The sequence below is a fragment of the Cebus imitator genome, unplaced genomic scaffold (genome assembly GCF_001604975.1).
Source record: "Cebus imitator isolate Cc_AM_T3 unplaced genomic scaffold, Cebus_imitator-1.0 Scaffold85, whole genome shotgun sequence".
Taxonomy (NCBI): Eukaryota; Metazoa; Chordata; class Mammalia; order Primates; family Cebidae; genus Cebus; species Cebus imitator.
Genome location: NW_016107400.1, coordinates 7,624,597 through 7,637,908, shown reverse-complemented (window position 1 = coordinate 7,637,908; position 13,312 = coordinate 7,624,597). Strand labels below are relative to the sequence as shown.

At 46.0% G+C, this 13,312-nt stretch overlaps 1 protein-coding gene across 3 annotated transcripts in view; it reads right to left on the bottom strand.

Annotated features, from left to right (window-relative positions):
* LCMT1 (leucine carboxyl methyltransferase 1) overlaps positions 1 to 13,312 on the bottom strand; it is a 68,958-nt gene that overhangs the window by 29,520 nt on the left and 26,126 nt on the right. For 2 of the 3 annotated variants that reach the window (XM_037740601.1, XM_037740602.1), the window contains exon 4: positions 1,618 to 1,679. In XM_037740601.1, coding sequence (XP_037596529.1) covers positions 1,618 to 1,679 — 62 coding nt within the window. Of the gene's footprint in view, positions 1 to 1,617; positions 1,680 to 11,713; positions 11,791 to 13,312 lie in introns of all 3 variants that reach the window. The other variant, XM_017534432.2, reaches the window with a different exon arrangement.

Genomic DNA, 13,312 nt, shown 5'->3' with positions numbered 1-13,312 from the left:
GCCCCAGACAACACTTTCCCTCTCCGCATGTCCCTATTTGTTATAATAAAAGGACCTGGCTCATCTAGTCACCTGATGCCCACAGTGTTACCTGTGCTGACCACTGGTGAAGGCCGTCCTCGCTGGATCTTCTCTGACCTGAATTACCAATAAACCCCTTTAACTTCTCTCAGACAAAAACTGAAAACAACTCAAGATTGTGGTAGAGATTTATCCATAATTTGAAAGGTTCAGAAATGAGAGAAGCATTGTTAGACACGGTCACAATTAAAAGTTGAGGGAAAAAAACTGGGGGGAAAAATTGACTGCCAGGGCCAAGCAGGTAACAGAAATGAGTGAAGCAGGTCATGTATAAGATGCCAGAGAGTAGTGGGGACAGAACTGGAGGATGGGCAACTCCTTTGACTGAGGCAGCCACTATTTAAATGTTCCCTTGTAGAAATCATGGCCTAATGTTACAACATCTTCTGATTTTTCCAAGAAAAGCTAGAAATCAAGATTTTTTTCTTTTTTTTTTAGACATGGGGTTTCACCATGGTCGCCAGGCTGGTCTCGAACTCCTGACCTCAGGTAATCCGTCCACCTCGGCCTCCCAAAGTGCTGGGATTACAGGCGTAAGCCACCATGCCCAGCCAGAAATCGAGTTTTTTTAAATGAGAAATTTATTTTTGAAATGTTGGCAACTAATTCAAGGTCTTTACTGAAAGACTTAAGATTAGAGACCCAAGGACATCTGAGAAGAGTCATATAGAAAGTCGTTGAAAATTCCTTCGTGGTAACCCTGACACAAGTGTAAATGTTTCAGCAGAGGTCTACTATAGGCTAAAAATAAAATTTTAAGACCTCCCAGCCTCCTGAACCAAGAGGACCCCAGAGTGACCTTGAAAACTGGGTTCTTGGCCACGTGGGGATGGGAGATGGGATGACTCCTTAAACCCCTTGCTCACTAACTGCCTGCAGGCGTTCTTCCCTAAAGGCTAAACAGCAACCAGCCCTTTCAAAAGACTCTGCTGCTGCTCTCATCCAACCAGCTGCCTGACTGCTGCCCCTCCCTTTGGCAACTTCAAAACAATCAACCAGCATTCCTTCCTGATAAGAAACCACAGACCAGGGAGTGGTTCTAGCTAGATGCAGGGTTTTTGTGTCCTCTGCCTTGCCTTTTGATGTCAGAGGGCCAAAACCTCCACCCTTGGATCATGCTACACTGCCATTTTTTTGTATATGGGACCTATGACAGGGTGTGAAGCTCAACTGCACATGCACTCCACTCTCCCTTCATAAATATTCATGACTCCTCCTATAGCTCATTAAATATGTATGTTCGCCCACCCAGCTGAGCGTGAATTCATCCTCCCTTTGCCTCTCCTTCAGAGTGTCTGTTGTTGGCTTCTGGCAGGAGGCTGTGCTTCCCAGCCTGTTAGAATGGCCACCCTACAGGCTGCAACACTTTCTGAGAAAGCAAGCTATCCTTTCCAGATTTTTGAACCTCGTCATTCTTCAGTTGACAATACATTGTATAACACCACACACACACACCCAACACAAACCCCGTCTTTAAAAAGGGGGTGGGAAGCAAAAATACTAATAGAGTCCATTTTGCATGAGGTTGATACTTGCCCATCTGAAGTGTGTCCTCTGAATGCAGTTCTAGAATGGGGCTGGATAGGGGAGGCTTGCATCTATGGGAAGATGGGAAAGAGGAGAAAGATGAGTCTATTTGCTCCTCAATTTACTCATGAGCTCATTTACTACACAAATGCAGATACTCACTACCAAAATGGCAAATATATATTTGCTACTGTTCAAGGGCCCCTCTACAAAGGGCTTCAGTTTAATTACTTTAGACCCTTAAGCCAACACAGTAAACCTTCAGTGGACACAGGTCTCAGGTAACATCATTATACTATTTCTAAATCTAAGTACTTCATTACACATTACACTATTTCTAAGCCTAAATACTTCACGATGAGGACACAAATCACAAACCGATCATGAAGTATTTAGACTCAGAAGTAGCTAAAGATAGCCTAACAAGAATGTTTCAAATGTTCCAATTTTTTTTGGGCCATCTCTAGTTTGCTGCCTATTCTCAATCAAACTTTTTAAGATACCTGTTATTTGTTACAGGTAGCCAGAAGAATTGACTCTTACACAACTTAAAGTTCAGTAATATTTATGTGGTAACTCCCCCAATCCAGAACATGCAAAAAATGATAAATCAGATATGCATCAATATCCCAACAACCACTGCCAAACACCAACACACTTTCCATCCCAGGAAACCATCTCCGGGGGGCCAGTTACCATTATTCCACTCAGAGTTCTAACCAGCCAGTACTTTGCAGTTCCCAGAGCATCAGAATTGCCATTTATCACTTTAAAAGCATATTTAATATAAAACATATTAGGAAAGGATGAAAATTTATTTTCATGGATCTAGAAAAAAATAAAGCTTGAAAATTATTTCCAATTGGTAAGGATGACACTTTTCTAAAGGACAAGCTGAAACAATGTTTATTCACATTTTTTTCAATATAAGAATTATGTTTTTATTTAAACAGCTAATTTAAAAGGACCAATTTAAAAATGACTAAATTAAAAGAATTAGGGTTTTATTAAACAAAAGGCGGGACTATAGTTAAAACTATTCAGATGCTTTGACCTTGAGCTTGAAGTCACAGTTTGAATCTCAGCTCCACCCTTTCTTAGATAGGTGACTTTGGGCAAATTAACTTCTCTAAGTCTCAGTTTCCCTATCAGCAAAAAGGGAATAACAGCAGCACTTAATTCATGAGTTAATTAAGTGCTGTGAGGACCGAATGAAACAATCCAAGTGAAGAACTTAAAATGGTACTAGGCTACAAAAGCTCTCAGCACACATTAACAAACTTGTCATCTGCAACTCTGTAAATTCCTTAATACTGGACTCGGAATGGCCCCCACAATATCTCATATATAATAACTAACTTCAGTCTTCCATTCATCATTCATTCACATACACAAAAAAGACTATTTATTGCACATCTATTCTGAGCCAGGTACTTTTTTTTTTTTGAGACGGGGTCTCGCTCTGTCACCCAGCCTGGACTGCAGTGGTATGATCATAGCTCACTGCAGCCTCAACCCCCCGGGCTCAAGTGATTCTCCTACCTCAGCCTCCCAAGTAGCTGAGACTACAGATGCACCCACTACACCCAGCTAATTTTTGCATTTTTAGTAGAGATGAGGTTCCACCACGTTGCCGAGGCTACTCTCGAACTCCTGGATTCAAGCAATCCACCAGCCTTGGCCTCCCAAAGTGCTGGGATTACAGGCATGAGCCACTGTGCCTGGCCAACGCCAGGTAACTTTCTATATGCCCTCGGAATAAAGTAGTAAACAAAAGACACATCAAAATTCAGATTATGAAAACATGAGGTCACTTTTTAAATGTTCCAGGAAACACAGTAACGGATGGAGAGTCATGAGACAGAACAGGAATGGGATTCGGCTCCTTCTTCATGTTTAACCAGGCCTTCTACTTAAAGAATCCCAGGAACTGGCCTTAGGAAATCTAAACATGAAATCAAGGAGTGGAGTGTCCCCCCTCAGGAACACTCAATAACTGATTTACAGCAGGGGTGTCCAATCTCTTGGCTTCCCTGGCCCACACTGGGAGAAGACTGTCTTGGGCCACACATAAAACACACTAACAATAGCTAATGAGCTTAAAAAAAAGAAGTCGCAAAAAAATCTTATGTTTTAATAAATGTTATGAATTTGTGTTGGGCCGCATTCAAAACCCTGCTGGACTGCATGAGGCCTACAGGCCTCGGGCTAAACAAGCTTGATTACAGCCTTGTTGCCTCTGACCAGCCCACCAGGTGGTCCATTAACCAAGATAACCATCAGCCACCAGATACGCTGACCCGCATCCTCTGCCTCTCACATGCTTTGCCCTGCCCAGCCTACGTGCCCCTCTCCTGATGTCCGTTTCCAGGCTTTGCTAATAAAATGTCTCTCCTGGCTTTTCCAGGGAGCCGGCCATAGAGCCCTTGTGCACCCGCTGTCTCCCTTGCTTGCTCAAACACAAGCCCCCAGATAAAAGCTCTGTCTGGGAAAGCTGCTTGGCGCCATAACAGATTCTCTAGTGAGCCAGGCAGGAGCACAAGGAGCATTTTCTTTCCCCGCAGGGAGGCTTGTGAGCCAACAGCCAGAGGGAGGCGACCCCTGTGTGGGGGATGAACAGCCAGCCCCTTTGATTCAGCACTGCAGCAGCAACTGGTGAGTTTTCCTCTGGCCTCCGTGACACTCCTAGCCACCCCCGCCCCAGACAACGCTTTCCCTTCCCTCGTGTCCCCTACTTGTCATTTTCCTTCTTCTTCCTTTCTGCTTTCCTTCCTTCACTTTTAACTTCATTGGCTCAACCTGAATAGACACGGGTGCAGGACGGACCGACACGGCTGGTGAGAACTACTGGGCACCCTGGCTTTGGCCTCTGCCATCTTCAAGTCTGTCAGTGCTTTCCCTCCCTTTGCCACACTCGGTGGGAAGGAAAGCCTGTGAGCTTTTCTGTGTCTGTTCAGTCTTCCAGTCTAGGGACTCTGGGTGCTGCCTTTGTGTGGGGAGAACTGACAGCACGTGGGGCTCATGCCCTGATTGTTTTTTCTTTCTGTGTGTTTAATTCAATATCTTACTGACTGTCATTTGGTTACTATCTAGTGCAGGACACTGGTCAGCAGAACCTGGACCTGGTGTAAGGTTCAAGAAAAAAAAGAAACCACCCAAGCTGGCATTCGGTTTTGGGGAGAAGTTCCCTTCGCTGGCCACGCCAGCCCTTTTGTGTGACCTGTATTGCGCTGTGAGGGGCTAGGAGCACTTCAACTCTCTTTTCCTCACCTGACGCCTGTGCTTGCACCCTGCCCTGGCCCTTTAATAAGATAAGCGGACACAGGAGGTACAGTCATGGGCAATGCCCCAGGCATCTTCCAAGACTCACGTCTGGGAGGTATCATTTCTAAATGGAAGGAATTCAAATCAGACGATTTAAAGAAAAAGAAACGCCAGCCTGGGAAACACAGGAAGACCCCACCTCTACCAAAAACAGGAAAAATGAGCCGGAAGTGGGGGTGCCTGCCTGTGGTCCCAGCTACTCGGAAGGCTAAGGTGAGAGGACAGCTTAAGCCCAGGAGGTTGAGGCTGCAGTGAGTTGTGGTTGCACCGGAGCACTCCAGCCTGGGCGACACAGTGAGACGCTGTCTCAAAAAAAGTTTTTTTTTAACTAAAAAAAAAAAAGAAACTGATTTTCTTCTGTAATACAATCTGCTCCAGTACACATCAGAGCAAGAAAAATAGCCATGGGTGGAAGTGGATCTACTAGTTTCAACACTATCTTACAGCCGGACCTATTCTGTGAATGGACAGAGAAATGGGGAGAGATACTTAGGTACAAGCTTTTATGAAATTATACTAGGACCCAAGGCTGCTGGATTCTTGTCAGGTGTGTGTGGCTCCTATTTCCAGGTTCCTCCTGAAGGAACCTGAGGAAGTGGACCTCCAGGCTCAGACCCCTGGAACTCTTCCCTACCCTACCCTCTCAGGGAGGGAAGCCCCTGGGCTGTCCCCAACAGTGCTCCGATCAGACTCCGAACTGGCACCCTCTTTTGCTTCCCCACTTGCCCAGAGCTGTTTTCCTCTCAGAAAAACGAATGGAAACAAGGGAGTGACAAAGGTGCATGTTCCTTTTTTGGTGGTGGATCTAGGACTATGTAAAGAAAACTTTGGTAGATTTTTCAGAGGATCCTGATAAGTTTAGAGATGAATTTGTTAAACTAAATTTCACCTTTTCATTGACATGGCAGGATGTTATAGTTTGCACTACTGATAAAAAGGAATGCATATTTGAAAAGGCTAAGGAAAATGCCAATAGCTAGGTGGTCACTAAGCCCCAATATGCAGTTCCAGGCATAGTCTCCATGCAAGTGAGACTATGAAGAAAACCTAAATAAAGCTAGAAGGAACCACTCTGTTACCTGCCTGACTGAAGGAAGAAGAGAATGTATAGTAAAACCTGTACACTATGACAGGGTCAAGAAAATTACCCAGAGAAAGAAGGGGATTCCAGCAGTCTTCCTCAATCAAGTCCCTAAGGCCCTTGGGAAATGCACTCACGAAAACCCAGAGGCAGCAGAGGGGAGGCATCATGTGCCATGTATTTGATCCTTCACTCAGCTCTGGACATTAGGAGGAAATTAAGGAAAATTTGGAGGCCAGACCCCAGACCCTGCTGTTGACCTTGGCAGAGAAGGCTTTTAAGGTTTTCAGTAACAGGGACTAGACAGAGAAGGCAGATGAGAAAAGGAGATTGGCCAAGACAGTGCAGCTTCTGGCTGCCCTAATTCATCCACCACCTCAGGGTGACCCTGGGAGGCCCACGAGACCAACCCATCAAAGACAGCTGACTTTGGATGGAGCCAATGTATGTCTTGCAGGACAGAGGGTCACTGGAAGAGGGGCTGCCCTGACCACGCTAAAACAGGAAAGCCAGCAGGCAATCCTGGCCAGCCTCCCCTCCTCACCAAGCTTTCAGATGAGATTGATACACACTGACTGACAGCACCCTGCCTCTGACTGCAGCATACTCCATCGTTATCACACCGCAGAGCTTTGGGTCACCCTTGACGTGGCAGGTAGGAAAACTGAGTTCCCCGTGGACACCAGAGCTGCCTGCTCCGTCCTGATGCTGCCTATTCACCCCTCTCCAATTGCAACTGCATGATAACCGGAATAGACGTGTCCTAAGGTAAGAAAACTAACTTTCCCTCTTGCTCATGAGGCCATGTCTAGGATTATTTCTCACTCATTTCAGTATGCCCTGGAATGTCCTACTCCATTGCTGAGTAGAGACTTATTAAGCAAAATGGGAGCCACCATCTCCCTGGAAGAGGACAGAGTGCAGGTAGAGGCAGAGCCAGAACAGGGAATCCACCTGCTAGCACTCTTAGATGGTCAGGAACTGGAGACGGCAAACATTCCCAAAGAAAGCAAGGATCAAGTCACTCCCTCACTATGGGACACTTCAGTCCTAGGACAGACTAATCAAGTTCCCCCAGTAAAGACAGACCTGAAGCCTGGGATGGGCTACCCATGGAGGAAACCATACCTCCTAAAACCTGTGGCACTGAATGGGATTCAGCCATTACTCCATAAATTCCTACAGCAAGGGCTAATTAAACCCTGCCAGTCCTCAGGCAACACTCCGATCCTCCCTGTTAAGAAGCCTAATGGAGAATATGGTTTTGTGCAGGACTTGAAGGTGGGTAACAAGGCAGTCATTCCCATCCAGCCAGCAGTGGTCCCAAACTTGCTCAGATACGTGGAGATGCTCAGTTTTCACTCTACTAGACTTCAAGGATGCTCTCTTTTGTGTGTAGTGTGTCTCCATCCCGAATCCCTGTATCTTTTTGCTTTGAATGGAGAAAGCCCTGATACCCAAGGAAGCCACATATAACACATGAACTGTGCTTCCCCAGGGCTTCCGGGAAGGTCCCCACCTTTTTGGGAACGCAGGGAGCTAAGCCTACAGAAAAAGACTTTATTAAAATATGTGGATGACTTGTTGTCAGCCAGACATGGCAGGATTCAGATTTTCATATCATTAAAACCTTGAGTTTCTTGGCTGAGCAGTGATACAAGGTTACCCCATCCAAGGCCCAGATTTCTTTACAGGAGGTTTGATATGTGGGGTTCATTCTGACCCCAGGAGCTGAACACTAGCTGTGGGCTGGAAAAAGCAATCACTTCATTGCTAGTCCTACAAACAAAAAGGCAGCTCCAGGGTTTCTAGGGAACGGTGGGCTTCTATCATATTTGGATTCCAAATTATGGCCTGACAGCTAAACCCCTATGAGAGACCCTAAAAGAGGAAGAAAGAAAGCCTTTGTACTGGGAGAAGAAATGTCAACAATCTTTTGAAGCCCTAAAAACTGAGCTGGGTCAAGCCCTCACCCTTGGACTCCCCAGCTGAGAAAAACGTTTTACCCTGTATGTTTGTGAGAGACTGGGGATAGCTTTGGGAGTCTTTAACTTTAGGACCTGTTCAGAAGCCAATGGCTCATTTTTCAAAACAGGTAAATCCAGTTACACAGAAGTGGCCTGGCTGCTGGAGGGCAGTGGCAGCGACTGCCCTGCTATTTTGTGAAGCATCCAAGCTGACACAGGGAAAATATATAGACGCTATGACTCCCACTAGGTTCAGACTGGGTTAGAAGCCAAGGGACACCACTGGCTCACTGCAGGGAGGCTGATCAACTATCAAGCTCTCTTATTAGACACCCTGGGTACTACTTTCAGGGTATGTCAGACTTTGAACATGGCAACCTCACTCCTAACCACAGATGATGAAGGCTCACAGCATCAAGGCACAGGGCCCAAAGAACACACTCCAGCAGGCCTGGCTTGTGAGATATGCCTCTTGAGAATGCAAAGGCAGAATGGTATCCTGATGGCAGTAGCTTTGTGGAGGGAAACCGAAAAGGCAGGACATGCAGTAGTAAGCCCAAAGGAGATTACAGAAGCTAAAGCTCTTCCTCCCCAAAACAGCACAAAAAGTAGCACTAGTGGCCTTAACAGAGCCTCACAACTGGGAGAGGGGGAGGAAGTAAATATATACACCAACTCAAAGTATAGGTTTCTCCTGCTGCGTGCCCATGCAGCCATATGGAAAGAAAAGGGAATGTTAACAGCTAAAAATTCCCCAGGCATACATAAGGATCCAATCCTACTTCTCCTGGAAGCAGCACAACTTCCCTGCCAGGTGGCAGTCATCCCCTGCAAAGGTCACCGGGGGACTGGTCCCTCACTAGGAAAGGAAACAGGGCCGACAGGGCTGCAAAATAGGCAGCCTGGTTACAGGAGCCCAGCAATGTGTTGGCCTTAATGACAGACCCTATTAACCTTCCTAATCACCTATAATACAGCAAGAGCAAGAGGAAGCTAAGAGGCAGGGATACCAGGACATCAGTGCTGGATGGTTCACAGATGGTGACAAGATTTTTATTCTGGAAACTGACCAGTGGAAACTTATTAAGCATCTCCATGATGCCACATTAAGGGAGAGATGTTTTATGGAATATTGTCCATAAAATATTCATCAGAAAGGAACTGAGAAAAACTGTAAAACAAGTAATCTTTGCCTGTGAATTGTGTGCCCAGAATAATCCCCAAACCCATCCAATTCCCCCCTCTTGACTTAAACCCGTTCAACACAGGGGAGCTTAACTGGGAGAAGACTGGCAGGCAGTTTTAACTCAAAGGCCTACAAATCTAGGGTACAACTATCTCCTGGTGTTTGTGGATGCTTTTACGAGATGGGTCAAGGCTTTCCCTACATGTACAGAAAAGGCAGCAGAAGTCTGTAAATCTTCACTAAAGGAAATAATTCCTCAATCCGGACTCCCTCTTGCATTCCCTAAAAGCTCAACTACCAACTTCACAAAGGAGGTATAGAAACCCAAAATAACCTCTGCACCTCTTACGGTACACCTAAGTGTCTCCCTTTCCTTTGAATGTATAAACCTCTTTGAACTGCTAAACGCTTTAGTCACCAAAAAGAGGAAAAAAGAGAAGTTGAACTGCCTACTTTGAAATCCTGCCAGGTTTTCTCTCAGCAATAAAGAAAAACCCTGATCAAACTTGGGCTCAGGAAGGCTACCTTTTCCCCCATGCCAAAACAGTCATGCCTCTCTCCAAGCCTAGACACTCACCTGAACTCCTCTCGCCTTGTGTGAGTTTGTGCACCCATGGGGTATTTTGTTCCTTTGTGGACACCCAGACTACCATCTGACCAATTTCACCTCTCTGTTACTTGCACTAGCATGCCCTTGTGTGGATAACGTATGATGCAATGAGGAATGCATGTTAGGTACTTTAAGTCCCAGTGGAGTAACAGTTCATAATATCATAAATGTGAAATCTAAAAGGGCAATAGGGCTAATTTTGGCAGCAGTTGGAATAGCCCCTTGGGGTGGCTCTGCCCCTTAGCAGACCCTTGGGATGGCTTTGCATTCTGTGAGGGAGCTTTCAAAAACTTAATACAAACCCCTGAAACACTGACAACTAGTTTAGGCAGAGGCATAAAAGGACGTCAAGCCTCTCTGCACTCCCTGGCCAAAAACGCTGTCTTAGACAACAGATTTGCCCAGGACTGTCTTCTCACTGAACAAGGGGTAGGGGTGGGGGATATGTGTAGTAATAAACCACATCAGTTGTTCTTATGTTAACAGTTCAGGATTGGTTAAACTGCAAGTTCAAAAGATTTACCAAGGCCAGGCACAATGGCCCACGCCTGTAATCCCAGCACTTTGGGAGGCCAAGGTGGGTGGATTGTTTGAGCCTAGGAATTTGTGACCAACCTGGGCAACATGGCAAAACCCCATCTCTACAAAAAACACCAAAAAAAGAAAAAAAAATTAGGTGGTCTTAGTGCCACGTGCCTTTACTCCTAGCTACTCGGGAGGCTGAGGTGGGAGGATCGCTTGAGCCCAGAAGGTGAGGCTGCAGTGGGCCATGATGGCACCACTGCTCTCCAACCTGGGCGACAGAGTGACACCATCTCCAGAAGAAAATAAAAATAAAGATTTACCAGCAGGCTATCCGGCCACATAATTTTAATAACTCTACTGTTCAAGCCATCTGGGGCTCCTTCAGAGGATACCTACAAAGTATGAGATGGTTTTTACCTTTCTTCGAACCCTAAGTGGTCATTTAATTGCTATTACTTGCAGGGTATTGTATTTTTAACCTTTTGGTCAAGTTTGTGTCTTTCAGGTTTCAACAGCTCCAAGTCAAGCTAATGATGGCCCAAGGATTCCAACCCATATCATCCCAGGAGCATCCCAGTCCCTACAGGTCTTTAGAACAGTCAGTGAGAGATTTCCCCACCCCCTAAAGTTAGGCAGGGACGACACCCCTGTTCAGCAGGAAGTAGTTCCAGAAGATGAGACCTTCACCCCCTTCTCCTTAAGAATACAGAGGGTGAAATCTCTCAGGGGGGAAATAAGATAGAACAGAAATAGAATGGGGTCACTTCTTCATATTTAACCATGCCTTCTACTTAAAGAATTCCAGGAACTGGCCTTAGGAAATCTAAATATGAAACCAAGGTTATGGAGTGTCCCAGCTCAGGAAGGAACACTGAACAATTGATTGACAGTCTTGTTGCCGCCAGCCAGACCACCAAATGGCCCATTAATCAAGATAACCGTTGCAACCAGATATTTGGACCTGCATCCCCTACCCCTCACGTGCTCTGCCCAGCTCAACCTGCCTACCGTACCCCTGACGTCAATTTCCATGCTTCACTAATAAAAACATCCCTGCCAGCCTCTTCAGGGAGCCAACCAGACAATCTTTGCGCCTCTGCTGTCTCCCTAGTGCTTGAGTACAAGCCCCAAAAATAAAAACCCCATCTAGGAAATCTGGTTGGCCTCGTGTTAATTTTAATTACATGGGGAGCCAAAGAGCCTGTGATCTGTAAAAGGGGAAAGTATATTGCATTTTGCAGACTGTACAACATGCTGAAATGAGGGTCCCAGGGCAAAAAAAAAAAGTTGGTGGGGGGCAGTGAAAGAGGCAGCACCCTACAGTGAAGTCTCTGGCATTCAGATCTGCCACCTCCTGAGAACTGGGTCTGAATTCTACCTGGTTCTTGTTCTTCTGGCCAGACCACACTTACTTGATGCTGTGCAGCTTTCTCGTGACGATCATTGGAAAGTCAACCTCAAAATATTTACTTGGGAGAAGATCTTCGTCCTGAGGAAAAACACACAATACTCTTTATTTCTTCACTCTTATATTTGCTGATCATCTTCCACATACCAAGCACTAGGCACCTAACAGCAATAGGGTGTTTAAGGATTTTCAGTCGGGGGCTGATACGGGCAGATGTGTTTTTCAAATTATTCATCAACAGGTTGGAGGGAAGAAAGCACAGAGGAAGGTCAAAAGGTAGGAGGCCAGAAGAGTCGGCCAGGTAAGAAGGTAAGGTTCAGAGACGAGCCTGAGGTAGGAGGCAGCAGCTGGGAAGGTGGAGAGGAGTTGAGACGCGCTTTGGAAGTAGAATATACTCAGTATTTTCAAAACGCAGTTTGAGGCCAGGTGTAGTGGCTCACACCCGTAATTTCAACACTTTAGGAGGCTGAGGCAGAAGGATCGCTTAAGGCCAGGAGTCTGAGATCAGCCTGGGCAATATAGCGAGACCCTGTATATATGAAAAAATTAAAAAGTGTAAAAGATTTAACAACAACAAAAAAGCAGCTTGAGATCTATTAGGAGGGTCAAGAAATCAATGTAGTAGGTTTTGACCAGCATTATTTTTTGGATGAGATAACTTAAAATGGCTAGTATCAAAAGCATCACATATATTAAGGGTATTATTTTCTGATATCTTTTCTTTTTGTTTTTTGAGATGGAGTCTCGCTCTGTCATCCAGGCTGGAGTGCAGTGGTGCAACCTTGGCTCACTGCAACCTCCATCTCCCAGGTTCAAGCAATTCTCTTGCCTCAGTCTCCCAAGCAGCTGGGACTACAGGTGCATGCTACCATGCCCAGCTAATTTCTTGTATTTTTTTAGTAGAGACGGGGTTTCATATGTTGCCCAGGCTGGGTGCAAACTCCTGAACTCAGGCAAATTACCCGCCTTGGCCTCCCAGAATGCTGGGAATACAGGCGTGATCCACTGCACCTGGTTTTTTTTTTTTTTGAGATGGAGTCTCGCTCTGTCACCAAGGCTGGAGTGCAACGGCATGATCTTGGCTCACTGCAACCTCCACCTCCCAGGTTCAAGCAGTTCTCCCTGCCTCAGCCTCCAGGGTGGCTGGGATTACAGGCACCCAACCTCTGATATATTTTTGTCTGTGACAGTGAAGTATGGTAAATAAAAGAACTGGCACCCTTGGAGCTGGAAGGGCAGGGCTCAAGCCCTAGCTCCGTCACTTATATGCTGTAAGGTCTTGGGAAAGTCGGTAAACTCACTGGGTCAGGATTTATTTGTCTGAAAAGAACCCGGGCACGGTGGCTCACACCTGTAATCCCAGCACTCCGGGAGGCCGCGGCAGGCAGATCACGAGGTCAAGAGATCAAGACTATCCTGGTCAACATGTTTGTGAAACCCCATCTCTACTAAAAAAACAAAAATTAGCTGGGTGTGGTGGCATGCACCTGTAGTCCCAGCTACTCAGGAGGCTGAGACAGGAGAATCTCTTGAACCCAGGAGGCAGAGGTTACAGTGAATCGAGATAGTGCCACTGTACTCCAGCCTGGCAACAGAGAAAGAC